The sequence below is a fragment of the Nerophis ophidion genome, linkage group LG21 (assembly GCF_033978795.1).
Source record: "Nerophis ophidion isolate RoL-2023_Sa linkage group LG21, RoL_Noph_v1.0, whole genome shotgun sequence".
NCBI lineage: Eukaryota > Metazoa > Chordata > Actinopteri > Syngnathiformes > Syngnathidae > Nerophis > Nerophis ophidion.
In genome coordinates this window covers 45,315,851-45,333,376 of record NC_084631.1, presented here as the reverse complement: position 1 = coordinate 45,333,376, position 17,526 = coordinate 45,315,851, and the positions used below count along the sequence as shown (strand labels likewise).

The window sequence follows — 17,526 nt, the reverse complement described above, 5'->3', positions numbered from 1 at the left end:
CGGCGGCAGCCTGCGTCTTCTCACATGACCCTCGGGTGCCGTAAATGTCAATCAAGTGACGAAAGTGACCACTTGATGGCTAATTTTTCGGTCTATTTTTGTAATGCCTGGCTGGATGAAGCAGCGCTTTTATTGTGAAGGCAGGAACCGTGCAGTCGGTCTTTAGATGTTTTTGACGAGAGTCGGGAGAAATTAAAAGTGTTTTTCGCTTTCCTGTTGGTCGTTTTTTCTTAATAATGATCCGGCGGCAGCCAGCATCTTCTCACATGACCCTCGGGTGCCGTAAATGTCAATCAAGTGACGAAAGTGACCACTTGATGGCTAATTTTTAGGTTTATTTTTGTAATGCCCGGCTGGATGAAGCAGCACTTTTATTGTGAAGGCAGGAATTGTGCAGCCGGTCTTGAGAGTATTGATGAGTCTGTTGAAATAAAAAGCGTTTCTCACCTTCCTGTCGATCCTTTTTTCTTAATAATGACCTGGCAGCAGAAACACATTGGCAGCAAACTCCGTAGCTTGCCGGCTTGTGCGCCGGCTTTCTGAGCCTCTTATTTTGTTAGCGAAGGCAGGATGAAGCAGGGCTTTTATTGCGAAGATAGGAACTGTGCAGGAGTTTTGACGTCAGGTACGGCGCGAAATAAAACGTGTTTCTCGCCTGCCTGTCGGTCGTTTTTTCTTAATAATGATCCGGCGGCAGCCAGCGTCTTCTCACAAGACCCTCGGGTGCCGTACATGTCAATCAAGTGACGAAAGTGACCACTTGATGGCTAATTTTTAGGTTTATTTTTGTAAGGCTGGCTGGATGAAGCAGCGCTTTTATTGTGAAGGCAGGAACCGTGCAGTCGGTCTTTAGATGTTTTGACGAGAGTCGGGAGAAATTAAAAGGGTTTTTCGCTTTCCTGTTGGTCGTTTTTTCTTAATAATGATCCGGCGGCAGCCAGCGTCTTCTCACAAGACCCTCGGGTGCCGTACATGTCAATCAAGTGACGAAAGTGACCACTTGATGGCTAATTTTTCGGTCTATTTTTGTTATGCTGGCTGGATGAAGCAGCGCTTTTATTGTGAAGGCAGGAACCGTGCAGTCGGTCTTTAGATGTTTTTGACGAGAGTCGGGAGAAATTAAAAGTGTTTTTCGCTTTCCTGTTGGTCGTTTTTTCTTAATAATGATCCGGCGGCAGCCAGCGTCTTCTCACATGACCCTCGGGTGCCGTAAATGTCAATCAAGTGACGAAAGTGACCACTTGATGGCTAATTTTTAGGTTTATTTTTGTAATGCCCGGCTGGATGAAGCAGCACTTTTATTGTGAAGGCAGGAATTGTGCAGCCGGTCTTGAGAGTATTGATGAGTCTGTTGAAATAAAAAGCGTTTCTCACCTTCCTGTCGATCCTTTTTTCTTAATAATGACCTGGCAGCAGAAACACATTGGCAGCAAACTCCGTAGCTTGCCGGCTTGTGCGCCGGCTTTCTGAGCCTCTTATTTTGTTAGCGAGGGCAGGATGAAGCAGGGCTTTTATTGCGAAGATAGGAACTGTGCAGGAGTTTTGACGTCAGGTACGGCGCGAAATAAAACGTGTTTCTCGCCTGCCTGTCGGTCGTTTTTTCTTAATAATGATCCGGCGGCAGCCAGCGTCTTCTCACAAGACCCTCGGGTGCCGTAAATGTCAATCAAGTGACGAAAGTGACCACTTGATGGCTAATTTTTAGGTTTATTTTTGTAAGGCTGGCTGGATGAAGCAGCGCTTTTATTGTGAAGGCAGGAACCGTGCAGTCGGTCTTTAGATGTTTTGACGAGAGTCGGGAGAAATTAAAAGGGTTTTTCGCTTTCCTGTTGGTCGTTTTTTCTTAATAATGATCCGGCGGCAGCCAGCGTCTTCTCACAAGACCCTCGGGTGCCGTAAATGTCAATCAAGTGACGAAAGTGACCACTTGATGGCTAATTTTTCGGTCTATTTTTGTAATGCTGGCTGGATGAAGCAGCGCTTTTATTGTGAAGGCAGGAACTGTGCAGTCGGTCTTTAGATGTTTTGACGAGAGTCGGGAGAAATTAAAAGTGTTTTTCGCTTTCCTGTTGGTCGTTTTTTCTTAATAATGATCCGGCGGCAGCCAGCGTCTTCTCACAAGACCCTCGGGTGCCGTACATGTCAATCAAGTGACGAAAGTGACCACTTGATGGCTAATTTTTAGGTTTATTTTTGTAATGCCCGGCTGGATGAAGCAGTGCTTTTATTGTGAAGGCAGGAACTGTGCAGTCGGTCTTTAGGTGTTTTTGACGAGAGTCGGGAGAAATTAAAAGTGTTTTTCGCTTTCCTGTTGGTCGTTTTTTCTTAATAATGATCCGGCGGCAGCCAGCGTCTTCTCACAAGACCCTCGGGTGCCGTAAATGTCAATCAAGTGACGAAAGTGACCACTTGATGGCTAATTTTTCGGTCTATTTTTGTAATGCCTGGCTGGATGAAGCAGCGCTTTTATTGTGAAGGCAGGAACTGTGCAGTCGGTCTTTAGATGTTTTTGACGAGAGTCGGGAGAAATTAAAAGTGTTTTTCACTTTCCTGTTGGTCGTTTTTTCTTAATAATGATCCGGCGGCAGCCAGCATCTTCTCACAAGACCCTCGGGTGCCGTACATGTCAATCAAGTGACGAAAGTGACCACTTGATGGCTAATTTTTCGGTCTATTTTTGTAATGCTGGCTGGATGAAGCAGCGCTTTTATTGTGAAGGCAGGAACTGTGCAGTCGGTCTTTAGATGTTTTTGACGAGAGTCGGGAGAAATTAAAAAAGTTTCTCGCCTGCCTGTCGGTCGTTTTTTCTTAATAATGATCCGGCGGCAGCCAGCGTCTTCTCACAAGACCCTCGGGTGCCGTAAATGTCAATTAAGTGACGAAAGTGACCACTTGATGGCTAATTTTTAGGTTTATTTTTGTAATGCCCGGCTGGATGAAGCAGCGCTTTTATTGTGAAGGCAGGAACTGTGCAGTCGGTCTTTAGATGTTTTTGACGAGAGTCGGGAGAAATTAAAAGGGTTTTTCGCTTTCCTGTCGGTCGTTTTTTCTTAATAATGATCCGGCGGCAGCCAGCGTCTTCTCACAAGACCCTCGGGTGCCGTAAATGTCAATCAAGTGACGAAAGTGACCACTTGATGGCTAATTTTTCGGTCTATTTTTGTAATGCCTGGCTGGATGAAGCAGCGCTTTTATTGTGAAGGCAGGAACTGTGCAGTCGGTCTTTAGATGTTTTTGACGAGAGTCGGGAGGAATTAAAAGTGTTTTTCGCATTCCTGTTGGTCGTTTTTTCTTAATAATGATCCGGCGGCAGCCAGCGTCTTCTCACAAGACCCTCGGGTGCCGTAAATGTCAATCAAGTGACGAAAGTGACCACTTGATGGCTAATTTTTAGGTTTATTTTTGTAATGCCCGGCTGGATGAAGCAGCGCTTTTATTGTGAAGGCAGGAATTGTGCAGCCGGTCTTGAGAGTATTGATGAGTCTGTTGAAATAAAAAGCGTTTCTCACCTTCCTGTCGATCCTTTTTTCTTAATAATGACCTGGCAGCAGAAACACATTGGCAGCAAACTCCGTAGCTTGCCGGCTTGTGCGCCGGCTTTCTGAGCCTCTTATTTTGTTAGCGAAGGCAGGATGAAGCAGGGCTTTTATTGCGAAGATAGGAACTGTGCAGGAGTTTTGACGTCAGGTACGGCGCGAAATAAAAAGTGTTTCTCGCCTGCCTGTCGGTCGTTTTTTCTTAATAATGATCCGGCGGCAGCCAGCATCTTCTCACATGACCCTCGGGTGCCGTACATGTCAATCAAGTGACGAAAGTGACCACTTGATGGCTAATTTTTCGGTCTATTTTTGTAATGCTGGCTGGATGAAGCAGCGCTTTTATTGTGAAGGCAGGAACCGTGCAGTCGGTCTTTAGATGTTTTTGACGAGAGTCGGGAGGAATTAAAAGTGTTTTTCGCTTTCCTGTTGGTCGTTTTTTCTTAATAATGATCCGGCGGCAGCCAGCATCTTCTCACATGACCCTCGGGTGCCGTACATGTCAATCAAGTGACGAAAGTGACCACTTGATGGCTAATTTTTCGGTCTATTTTTGTAATGCTGGCTGGATGAAGCAGCGCTTTTATTGTGAAGGCAGGAACCGTGCAGTCGGTCTTTAGATGTTTTTGACGAGAGTCGGGAGGAATTAAAAGTGTTTTTCGCTTTCCTGTTGGTCGTTTTTTCTTAATAATGATCCGGCGGCAGCCAGCATCTTCTCACATGACCCTCGGGTGCCGTACATGTCAATCAAGTGACGAAAGTGACCACTTGATGGCTAATTTTTCGGTCTATTTTTGTAAGGCTGGCTGGATGAAGCAGCGCTTTTATTGTGAAGGCAGGAACTGTGCAGTCGGTCTTTAGATGTTTTTGACGAGAGTCGGGAGAAATTAAAAGTGTTTTTCGCTTTCCTGTTGGTCGTTTTTTCTTAATGATCTGGCGGCAGCCAGCATCTTCTCACATGACCCTCGGGTGCCGTAAATGTCAATCAAGTGACGAAAGTGACCACTTGATGGCTAATTTTTCGGTCTATTTTTGTAATGCTGGCTGGATGAAGCAGCGCTTTTATTGTGAAGGCAGGAACTGTGCAGTCGGTCTTTAGATGTTTTGACGAGAGTCGGGAGAAATTAAAAGTGTTTTTCGCTTTCCTGTTGGTCGTTTTTTCTTAATAATGATCCGGCGGCAGCCAGCGTCTTCTCACAAGACCCTCGGGTGCCGTAAATGTCAATCAAGTGACGAAAGTGACCACTTGATGGCTAATTTTTCGGTCCATTTTTTTAATGCCCGGCTGGATGAAGCAGCGCTTTTATTGTGAAGGCAGGAACTGTGCAGTCGGTCTTTAGATGTTTTTGACGAGAGTCGGGAGAAATTAAAAGTGTTTTTCGCTTTCCTGTTGGTCGTTTTTTCTTAATAATGATCCGGCGGCAGCCAGCATCTTCTCACATGACCCTCGGGTGCCGTAAATGTCAATCAAGTGACGAAAGTGACGTCTTGATGGCTAATTTTTAGGTCCATTTTTTTAATGCCCGGCCGGCGACAGACCGTCACACCCTCTGCCATCGACCCGGTAGCGGGCGGTCAACGTAACGGGCACTCCTGCTGTTTACCGATGTTTGCATCCCTTGTCCTCTTGCCATATTTCCACACCAGGACGGAGTCACTATCGGCCTGGAGGTGCTCCTCCCCAAAGAGGCCAAGCTCCACCCACAGAAGAGCCCCCCCCTCCACTATGACGTCTTCCTCTACAAAGTCGCCAACAACGGCGACTCGGCCGCTCCCAACGCTCATTCCCCCGCCTCCCATCACGCCAAGAGAGCCAAGGTGCAGAAGAAGGATCCTTACCAGGGGACCGGAAGACACTCCACCCCCTTCCTGCAGCCCTCGTCCGGACTCCATCGTCACTCGGCACCCGGGGGCTACTCCACTCCCGTGTGCCACCACACACCCAAAGGTCGGCCTTCCAGTTCTTACTGTTCTGGAATGAAAAGAGAGGACGGACATATTCGTTCATCGCCGTCGTCTCCTCATCTCACTCATCCTCCGTCCTCACCTTCCTCCAGAGTCAAGTGCAGCCCGCTCAGCACTCGATCCCTCCCGCCACTCTCCTGACTTCCACACCTTCTAACATCCCCGTCGCTGTAGTGGCTGCTAGAGTTCAACCCTCGGGGGGCAAGGAAACTGGGGAAAAAAAAAATGTTGGAAGATGTAACATCGATGGACTTAACGGTCACATGATCACGGAAATGATGTGAACGAGGTGCCAATTACTGTAAGCGCTGAGGAGTTTTTAGCTCTTATTTTACAAAAAATAAATAAATAAATTTTAAAAAAGCCTGCTTTTTTTGTAGTTTTTACACATTTTTTTTAGCATGTATGTTATTTCATGTTTTGATACATTTGACATGATTTTCCCCCAATAAATGGATGATATCTATGACATGATGTGGAAGAACACACTGCATTGATTGTTTGGGAGAAATAAAATCAAGCATAAAAAAACAGGACAATTTTTTCTACATTTATTGAAAAAAAGCGTACATTTTTAATATGTGAAGAAAAATAATGATTATTTCAATTTATGAATAATAAATGGTTGAAAGAGATGATACGACAACATAGTGTTAAAAAAACACAGCATTTTTTTCCATCCATCCATCATCTTCCGCTTATCCGAGGTCGGGTCGCGGGGGCAACAGCCTAAGCAGGGAAACCCAGACTTCCCTCTCCCCAGCCACTTCGTCTAGCTCTTCCCGGGGCATCCCGAGGCGTTCCCAGGCCAGCCGGGAGACATAGTCTTTCCAACGTGTCCTGGGTCTTCCCCGTGGCCTCCTACCAGCTGGACATGCCCTAAACACCTCCCTAGGGAGGCGTTCGGGTGGCATCCTGACCAGATGCCCGAACCACCTCATTCGGCTCCTCTCCATGTGGAGGAGCAGCGGCTTTACGTTGAGCTCCTCCCGGATGGCAGAGCTTCTCACCCTATCTCTAAGGGAGAGACCCAAACTCATTTGGGCCGCTTGTACCCGTGATCTTATCCTTTCGGTCATGACCCAAAGCTCATGACCATAGGTGAGGATGGGAACGTAGATCGACCGGTAAATTGAGAGCTTTGCCTTCCGGCTCAGCTCCTTCTTCACCACAACGGATCGGTGCAACATCTGCATTACTGAAGACGCCGCACCGATCCGCCTGTCGATCTCACGATCCACTCTTCCCTCACTCGTGAACAAGACTCCTAGGTACTTGAACTCCTCCACTTGGGGCAGGGTCTCCTCCCCAACCCGGAGATGGCACTCCACCCTTTTCCGGGCGAGAACCATGGACCATTTGAAGTATTATGAAGTATTTGTTACTGGAACATTGTGGAAATAAAATAAATATAAAAAACATGACAATATGTGTCATAGAAGGTGCCAATTTTTCCATTTTTATTGAAAATAGCGTACATTTTTAGTATTTGAAGAAAAATTAATATTTGCCCATATGGTTATTTCATGTTTTGAATAATAAGTGGATGATACTACGACATAATGTGGAATAAAACACTGCATTTATTGTCTTATATTAAGTATTTGTTACTGGAACATTGTGGAAATAAAATAAACATAAAAAACATGACAATATGTGTCATAGAAGGTGCCAATTTTTCTACTTTTATTGAAAATAGCGTACATTTTTACATGGAGAGGAGCCAGATGAGGTGGTTCGGGCATCTGGTCAGGATGCCACCCGAACGCCTCCCTAGGGAGGTGTTTAGGGCACGTCCAGCTGGTAGGAGGCCACGGGGAAGACCCAGGACACGTTGGGAAGACTATGTCTCCCGGCTGGCCTGGGAACGCCTCGGGATCCCCCGGGAAGAGCTAGACGAAGTGGCTGGGGAGAGGGAGGTCTGGGTTTCCCTGCTTAGGCTGTTGCCCCCGCGACCCGACCTCGGATAAGCGGAAGATGATGATGGCGTACATTTTTAATATTTGAAAAAAATAAATGTTTTTACCCATAAGGTTATTTCATGTTTTGATACATTTGACATGTTTATCCCCAATAAATGGATGATACTACAACATAATGTGGAAAAAAACACTGCATTTATTGTTTTATGTTAAGTATTTTTACTGGAACATTGTGAAAATAAAATTAAACATAAAAAAAACAGGACAATATGTGTCATAGAAGGTGCCAATTTTTTCCATTTTATTGAAAATGGCGTACATTTTTAGGATCTGAAGAAAAACATGTTTTTGGCCATATGTTTTTTTTCATGTTTTGAATAATAAGTGGATGATACTACAAATTAATGTGGAATAAAACACTGCATTTATTGTTTTATCCATCCATCCATTTTCTACCGCTTATTCCCTTTGGGGTCGCGGGGGGCGCTGGTGCCTATCTCAGCTACAATTGGGCGGAAGGCGGGGTACGCCCTGGACAAGTCGCCATCAGTTTATTGTTTTGTATTAAGTATTTTTTTACTGGAACATTGTGGAAATAAAATTAAACATAAAAAACAGGACAATGTAGCAATTTTTCAATTTTATTTTAATTTTAATATTTGAAGAAAAATAATGGTTATTTCATGTGATAAATAATAAATGTTTGACAGGGGTGATACTACAACTTAATGTTAAAGGAAACACTGCATTTATTGATCTTTTTATTAAGCATTTTTTACTGGAACATTGTAGAAACAAAATAAAAAATAAAAAACAGGACAATGTGTGTCATAGAAGGTGGCAATTGTTCTACTTTTATTGAAAAAAAGCATACATTTTTAGTATTTGAAGAAAAAAATGTTTGCATCATAAAAAACGAACAATTTAATCAAAAAGACTCATGTCAAGAAATTAAAAGCTGGAACATTGATAAAATAATAATTAATAATGCTCTGCAATTATAGATGGATTCAGAGTAAAAGGTGTACATTTTTCAGCTTTAATTAAAAATACTAATGAGATATTAGTGCATGTTTTCCCCCAATAAATAGATGACATTACAACATAATGTTAAAAAAAAACAAAAAAACACCGCATTTGTTGTTTGATAACATGTGTTCTAAGTTTTTACTGGCACATTGTAGAAATACAATTAAACATTTAACATAAATGGCACAATGTAAAGAGAAAAAGTGGAAATGTTGAAAGTATTAACTGAAAATAAACAAGAGATATTTACGAAAGGCAAACAATAGAAGTTTAAATGATGCATCACACAAGGTTGCTCAGCTTCTATTCAAACTACTTTGAATTTTTAATTTATTTTTATTTTTTTAAGCATATGTAAATATTCCGTTTAGAAAGATTTGACATTGTTATACAATATTGTCAAACAAAACTTTGTATTTTTATATGTTTTGGATTTGGTTGACAAAAAAAAAAAAAAGTAGCTTTTTGCTGTATTTTTATCCCAATTGGATGGATGGATGTTTACATTTTTGCTGTTATTTGTTTTGTTCAATCTTACCTTGGACAGCGTGTTTTATGTGCCCATGAGGACCTCTGCTGCCACCCGCAGGACGGGAAGTGAACTGCTATATAAGAAACGTATGGCGTTTAAACAAACATTTTTTTTGTGTTGCATAATTAATTAGGGTGAAATTAATATCACGCGATAATCAGAAAATGTGTTTTTTATATTAACGTCCTTTGCAGTAGACAATACTATCCAGTGAAAATACCATTCCATCCATTTCTAAACAATTTTTTTTTCAAGTTGAATTATTTTGTTATTATATATATATTATATATATATGTTTGTATGTATACATATATATGTGTATATACATATATACGTATGTGTGTGTATATATATAATGTATGTAGAAATAAATAAATAAATATATATATATATACATATATATGTATACACACACACACACACACACATGTATATACACACATATATATATAGTTAAGTTTATACCAAAAAGTTCTATTTTGGTTTCATCTGACCACATGACATCCTCCCAATCCTCTGCTGTATCATCCATGTATCCATTTTGGTATCAACTCAACTGGTGGTGTTTGGAGGAAGAAGAATATTGAGTTGCATCCCAAGAACACCATACCTACTGTGAAGCATGGGGGTGGAAACATCATGCTTTGGGGCTGTTTTTCTGCTAAGGGGACAGGACGATTGATCCGTGTTAAGGAAAGAATGAATGGGGCCATGTATCGTGAGATTTGGAGCCAAAACCTCCTTCCATCAGTGAGAGCTTTGAATGGTTGACCAAATACTTATTTACTACCATCATTTACAAATAAATTCTTTAAAATTCCTACAATGTGAATTCCTGGATTTTTTTTCCCATTCTGTCTGTCACAGTTGAAGTGTACCTAGGATGAAAATGACAGACCTCTGTCATCATTTGAAGTGGGAGAACTTGCACAATCGCTGGCTGACTAAATACTTTTTTGCCCCACTGTATGTATGTATGTATGTATATATATATATATATATATACACATATACATATACTGACCTACTCAGTGGCCTAGTGGTTAGTGTCCGCCCTGAGATCGGTAGGTTGGGAGTCCAAATCCCGGCTGGAGCAGAAAGAACCTCCCTGCTTGGCACTCAGCATCAAGGGTTGGAATTGGGGCTTAAGTCACCATAAATGATTCCCGGGCGCGGCACCGCTGCTCTTCCCCTCACCTTCAGGGGGTGATCAAGGGGATGGGTCAAATGCAGAGGACAAATTTCACCACACCCAGTGTGTGTGTGACAATCATTGCTACTTTAACTTTATATATATATATATATATATATATATATATATATATATATATATATATATATATACACACATATACAGGAGGGTGCTTACAGACATCAGTCGTTTACCAAGCAAAGGTAACACGCAAGGACATTAACACATCCGACACGTACGTAGGATTAACCGAAGGAGCGTTCAAAACAAGATGGAATAATCACAGCGCCTCCTTTAGAAACAAGACTTTGCGGAATTCTACAGAACTCAGCAAACACATTTGGAACCTCAAAGACAATAATGTTGAATATTCAATAACATGGCAAATTCTTGCATCCAGCACACCTTACAACAGTGGTAATAAAAGATGCAACCTATGCTTAAAAGAGAAACTGTTTATTATATACCATCCAGATCTGTCATCCCTCAACAAGCGCAGTGAAATCATTTCAACATGCCGCCACAGACGGAAACACCTCCTAGGTAACACATGAGCCAATCACCACGCCCCTACGTCTGCCTATACCCACCCACTCTGTGCCCTATATAAACCATTGTATGTGAATGCTTCCATTAAAATCTCCTGATGATTGAGGGAACCCCTCATGAAACACTTCTGTAGAGATGAAGTAGTCTTGTGATTTTTTCCCACACCTACAAATTGCGCTCTACCACGGTATCGAGCACTATTCTCTGGATAATCCAATCAAGACATATATATACACATATGTATATGTATATATATATATATATATATATACACATATGTATATGTATATATATATATATATATATATACACATATGTATATGTATATATAATATATATATATATATATATATATATATATATATATATATATATATATATATATACACACATACATATGTTGTTTTTTTAAACTAAAGCTGGTAAAATTCTAGAGACTGAGCCGGCAGTTTTTTGCAGTAAAATTTGTAGATGTTTTTAAACAGAGCATGTAAAAAAAAAGCTTCTAATAATCAAATGCATAGGCAATTATAAACATGTATTATACAGGTATCCATGTCTATTGATATACTATTCACTATTAGAAGTGGGCCTCTGAGAGCCACCATGGCTGCCTTACTTACATAAATTGCATGCATGAAAGAGGAAATCAAATTTGACTAGAAATATGTGACCATGAATTACAGAAGTGAGAGTTATGGAGACTATTTCCCAGTAACTTCTCAGACTCACTCTGTGTGTTTTGGAGACTTGACTGCTGAAATATTCAGAAACGGCACTGAGCTCATCCTCCAAAAATAGTCAATAAAAGGGAGGGACATAATTGGTGGTGAAATATTTGACAGTACGTGTGATTTCTACACTTTTTGTTTCACGCTCCATCACATCTACAGACAGTTTCACATAAATAGTCAAACGACTCTCTTACTTTTCCAGCGTGATGTTGTCCTCTGAGATGTTACCTTGCACAACCCTCCCTCCAGTCTGGCCCACTTCCTATCAGAGTAATGTCGGGGGAGACCACTAGGCTGCACTGTTGCTCCACAACAGGCCAATAAAGTGCTGCTGTGGGCAAGACTTCCAGAGTCTGGGGCACTTTGGGACCATGACAGTCTGCATCTTCCTTGAACTTCACTCTCTTTGACATTGGCTCAACTGTCAGCTGATTGGATCAGAGTGATCCTTCTAGACTAGCAATGGTCTGTGGTTCAGCGATTAGCAGGTGCATGTCCCGTATTTGTCTCTTTAAGAGAGGCTGCTCCTGTTCCTCTCAGTTGACCCAAAACTACAAACTATTTTTGTTACACACACCCACACACACACACACACACACAAGTATTTGTTCGTGACTTGTGAGGACCACCCCTTCTACAGGTTGTAGAGGCCTAACAAAAATGGTGTAAAATGTCCACTGCCCAGTTAGTTCATACACGTCTTTAAATCTCTGGATTGATGAAGTAATGTGCTGATCATTCTTACTGGGGACCCTGGGAAAAGAGTTAATATGCTTCATGGGGACCATACAGCAAGCAGTAATGAAGTTGTCTGCAACTCCAACTACCATATATAGAAGGATGGAAAATTTTGAATGTGAATCATACTTTATTACCTTAATGTTTTATAATCATGCTGTATGAAAATGTGATCCTAAGGAACACTAAACCAGATCTTGTTTTTGGAAAAATATATTAGTTTTAAAGGGGAACATTATCACAATTTCAAAAGGGTTAAAAACAATAAAAATCAGTTCTCAGTGGCTTGTTGTATTTTTTATTTTTTTTTTCAAAATTTTACCGGTCCCCGAATATCCCTAAATAAAGCTTTAAAGTGCCTTATTTTCGCTCTCTGCGAAGACACTGGCCATTTCCCTGTGACGTCACACAGTGCTGCCAATGTAAACAAACAATGGGAATACCACAGCAAGATATAGCGACATTAGCTCGGATTCAAACTCGGATTTCAGCGACTTAAGCGATTCAACAGATTACGCATGTATTGAAACGGATGGTTGGAGTATGAAAATATTGAAGAAGAAACTGAAGCTATTGAGCGAATAGCTATTGACGCTATTCATAGCCATAGCATGGCCGAATAGCTGCGTTAGCATCGCCGGTAAAATGTGCGGACCAAACGATCAGGACTTTCGCATCTTGTGACACTGGAGCAACTTAAATCAGTCGATTGGTAAGTATTTGTTTCGCATTAAATGTGGGTGGAAGGAAACGTAATATAGTTGCAAATGCATCTACAGGTTATCCATACATCTCTGTGCCATGTCTGCTTTAGCACCGCTGGTAAATAGCATGTTAGCATCGATTAGTGTAGCATGTTAGCATCGATTAGCTGGCAGTCAACATCAACAAAACTCACCTTTGTGATTTAGTTGACTTTATCGTTGCAAATGCATCTGCAGGTTATCCATACATCTCTGTGCCATGTCTGCTTTAGCATCGCCGGTAAAATGTGGAGAAACTCTGTCACATTCAATGGGGGTCTGGCGGCAGACACTTTGGCATCTTCGGGCCAGTGGTGCAACTTGAATCCCTCCCTGTTAGTGTTGTTACACCCTCCGACAACACACCCACCAGGCATGATGTCTCCAAGGTTCCAAAAAATAGTCAAAGAAACGGAAAATAACAGAGCTGAGACCCGGTGTTTGTAATGTGTTGAAAATGAAAATGGCGGCTGTATTACCTCGGCGACGTCACATTCTGACGTCATCGCCTCCAGCGAGATAAACAGAAAGGCGTTTAATTCCCCAAAATTCACCCATTTAGAGTTCGGAAATCGGTTAAAAAAATATATGGTCTTTTTTCTGCACCATCAAGGTATATATTGACGCTTATATGGGTCTGCTGATAATGTTCCCCTTTAACTAAGGATGGATACCAAACAGAATCACAGTACTGTTAATGCCAGAATAACAAATATGTCACTTTTCAAGAAAATTTATTTTCTCTTTTACCAATATTTGAAACACGTGAACAAACTAACCCAAATTTCATCTTCAGAATGGATCTGACTATCATTTAAAAAGGTTTCCTGAGGTGATATTTGGTGGAAAAAGTTTGACAACCACTGATCTAAACCACTGGATCGGTGGGAATCGGCACCTCCAAGTCCATGGTTCTCGCCCGGAAAAGGGTGGAGTGCCATCTCCGGGTTGGGGAGGAGATTTTGCCCCAAGTGGAGGAGTTCAAGTACCTCTGAGTCTTGTTCACGAGTGAGGGAAGAGTGGATGGTGAGATCGACAGGCGGATTGGTGCGGCGTCTTCAGTAATGCGGACGCTGTATCGATCTGTTGTGGTGAAGAAGGAGCTGAGCCGGAAGGCAAAGCTCTCAATTTACCGGTCGATCTACGTTCCCATCCTCACCTATGGTCATGAGCTTTGCGTTATGACCGAAAGGACAAGATCACGGGTACAAGCGGCCCAAATGAGTTTGGGTCTCTCCCTTAGAGATAGGGTGAGAAGCTCTGTCATCCGGGAGGAACTCAAAGCAAAGCCGCCGCTCTTCCATATGGAGAGGAGCCAGATGAGGTGGTTTGGGCATCTGGTCAGAATGCCACCCGAACGCCTCCCTAGGGAGGTGTTTAGGGCACGTCCGACCGGTACGAGGCCAAGGGGAAGACCCAGGGCACGTTGGGAAGACTATGTCTCCCGGCTGGCCTGTGAACGCCTCGGGATCCCCCGGGAAGAGCTGGACCAAGTGGCTGGGGAGAGGGAAGTATGGGCTTCCCTGCTTAGGCTGCTGCCCCCGCGACCCGACCTCGGATAAGCGGAAGAAGATGGATGGATGGATGATCTAAAGCAGGAGTCTCAAACTCAATTTAACCGGGGGCCACTGGTTGCAGAGTCTGGGTGAGGCTGGGCCGAAAGAAAAGATTTCTTTAAAAAATGTTTGCATACTCCTCAGCAAGCACCGGGATAGCAAGCGCAAAAAAGTGACGGCTCCCGTAGTGTTATTAGGCGTCATATAGAAATATATGTAGTGTTCATTGGGTGAGGCAATGCAAATTAAACAATAAAAAAAAATAACGATTTGAATTGGTCCGGGTTATCGGGGACTGTTATTACTGACGGACCGGTGTCGCGGTGTGACTGCAGCCTGGCACGTAAGACAACCCTCATCTCCATGGCAACGTCTCTGTCGCTTTCACTCATTTTCCGCTTTTCCACTAACGCAGGGGTAGGCAACACAGAATGTTGAAAGAGCCATTTTGGAGCCAGACAACACAACGCTGTCAAGCACCATTCATATAAAACTTGCAAGCCGCACTAACAATAAACTGTCATATTAAGGTGGGGGCCGCAAAATAACGACTTGCGGGCCGAAATTTGCCCCCGGGTCGCGTGTCTGAGACCCCTGATCTTAAGTAACATTGGCAAACAATGTTTTGATTTGATGACAAACCTCAGACTATTCATCAGTAGATACGAGTAATACATGTTGTCTCTACACAATAATTTATGACATTTATTCTCAATGTCATTATTCACTTTTTTGGAGGAATTATTTTTCCCCCAGTACAATATTCAGAAAAGCCTCCTTTCAAAATCGCCCCCCAGTCTTTCCGTTGTATTGTTGCCTTTGTGTGCACGTCTCCCTGTGAGCCGACGCCAGTGTCTGTCTATTGAGACGGTAAAATGTCACCACTTTTTGTGTGCGTACAAAAAGGAAATGTTTCATGTCGCCCAGACACTCCGACTTAAAGGGTCCCGTCACACAAATCTCTGCTGTCGCATCGCATCACCTTGTTTTGTTTTTGTTGAGGCGTCATTCAACAACATCAGCTACCATTATGAGCAGGGCTTGTCGGAAATGTCAATAACGGACGCTTCAACCTCTTTAGCGACAAGGCTCTTGCTCAAAAGGTGGGGAGAGGAGGCAACAATTGTACTCCAAACATATTGCTGGGTATTGTGGCCAGACAGCTCAATTTGTGTTTCCTATGACATCACATGGACAAAGATAAGACCTTCTGGAGGAAAGTTCTGTGGTCAGGTGGAACAAAAATGGAGCGGTTTGGCCACAATACCCAGCATTATGTTTGGAGGAGAAAAGGTGAGTTCTTTAATCCCAGGAACACTAGGCCTACATCTCATTTCAGTAGGCCTTTAAATGCGCTGAAAGTTCATAGCGCCTGCCTAATGTATTGCACTGAGTGGAGCGGATCACCACTCCAAGATGGCGGCCCCGCGTCTCGTCAGCGTCACTACGCAGAAGCGCGCCATGCTGAGTCTACTTATAAGATGTATGGTAACAACAACATGACTTTAATTAGTAACTGTGAAAAATACAGACATTGATAAACTATATATGTTGTGTTATACCACGAACATAAGCTAGTTAGTGGTGTTCTTGTTACATTCTTGGTTAAATTGTTTGTTTACTTTGAGCATGTTGAAGCTAGCTTGAAGCTAACGTTGACTACTCTGAATGACGACAAAGTTCACAGGACATGAAGCCGAAACATTAGTTTTTTTAAAAGGACCATTTAAAAGGATGCATCTTGTCTTACCTTTCTTTTCAAAGCTTTCTTTCGCGTGAATGAAGATCTGCTTTTTCATGTTTGTCCGATATTTGGGCAAATGAGAGGACTTTCACCGGAAACAAAGACACTTTCACAATAAAGGTATGACTTCCTGACTCATTAGGGGTGACTTCCTGTGATGTCATCTTCTAAATTAATTCATGTTGCCCAATTTAGGAAATTTGAGGGCGGGGTCTTGTTTCGATGTCATTTTCATTGAATTAATTTCTATTGGCCAATTTGGGAAATTTGGAGGCGGGGTCTTGTTCCTATTGGCTGACAGCTTTCAAACGACCTGTCAATCATCATTTCATTAGCCATTACATTCAGGAAACAGCCGGCCAAAAATATTCCTGTTGAACAAGTGTCATTTGTGCCAAATTATGAATTATTGATTGTTGGACATAACTCTCATTTGTACAAATATGTTTATTTGAATTAATAAAACTTTGATATACACAAATAAATTCATATTTTTGAAGGGGTGTCTAGAAATGTTGCTTGCCTGCATGACATTTATTAAAAGTTGTATAACATTGCTCTTGTTTAATCATAATATTAAAGATGATGTTGATCATTATAATTTTTTAAAAAGTTATATTTTTTTAAATATGCTACAATTGAGTATCCTGACTAATATTGTTATTATTGCAATATAATATGAAAAATATGACAATTGTGTACATTTAGATTTATTTTGAGGGGATTCAACTGTTTCTTTATTATTTTGGGGTGTTTTTTTTCTTTGTACAATATCGTTTTTGAATTTATATTGTTTATTAACCAAACCAAATAATTTATGATTATTTCAATAAGTGCTGTAGGTTTTATGAATTGTATCTACAGTGGGGCAAAAAAGTATTTAGTCAGCCAGCGATTGTGCAAGTTCTCCCACTTCAAATGATGACAGAGGTCTGTCATTTTCATCATAGGTACACTTCAACTGTGAGAGACAGAATGTGGGAAAATAATCCAGGAATTCACATTGTAGGAATTTTAAAGAATTTATTTGTAAATGATGGTGGAAAATAAGTATTTGGTCAAGCATTCAAAGCTCTCACTGATGGAAGGAGGTTTTGGCTCCAAATCTCACGATACATGGCCCCATTCATTCTTTCCTTAACACGGATCAATCGTCCTGTCCCCTTAGCAGAAAAACAGCCCCAAAGCATGATGTTTCCACCCCCATGCTTCACAGTAGGTATGGTGTTCTTGGGATGCAACTCAGTATTCTTCTTCCTCCAAACACCACCAGTTGAGTTTTTAGC

At 41.9% G+C, this 17,526-nt stretch overlaps 1 protein-coding gene and 1 long non-coding RNA gene across 5 annotated transcripts in view; one reads left to right on the top strand and one right to left on the bottom strand.

Moving 5' to 3' along the window:
- Window positions 1–5,934, top strand: part of cspg5b (chondroitin sulfate proteoglycan 5b) — a 50,155-nt gene extending 44,221 nt beyond the window's left edge. Inside the window, exon 7 of one of the 4 annotated variants that reach the window (XM_061882769.1) lies at window positions 5,184–5,934. In XM_061882769.1, the coding sequence (XP_061738753.1) occupies window positions 5,184–5,642 (459 nt within the window). In that variant the 3' untranslated portion in view covers window positions 5,643–5,934. The remainder of the gene's footprint in view (window positions 1–5,183) is intronic. The other 3 variants (XM_061882767.1, XM_061882771.1, XM_061882768.1) reach the window with 3 other exon arrangements.
- Window positions 1–16,371, bottom strand: part of LOC133540196 (uncharacterized) — a 36,601-nt gene extending 20,230 nt beyond the window's left edge. Inside the window, exons 1-3 of the long non-coding RNA XR_009803575.1 lie at window positions 16,247–16,371; window positions 5,584–5,711; window positions 5,376–5,508 (exon numbers count right to left, since the gene is read on the bottom strand). This is a non-coding gene — a long non-coding RNA (uncharacterized LOC133540196). The remainder of the gene's footprint in view (window positions 1–5,375; window positions 5,509–5,583; window positions 5,712–16,246) is intronic.
- Window positions 16,372–17,526: the final 1,155 nt, after the last annotated feature.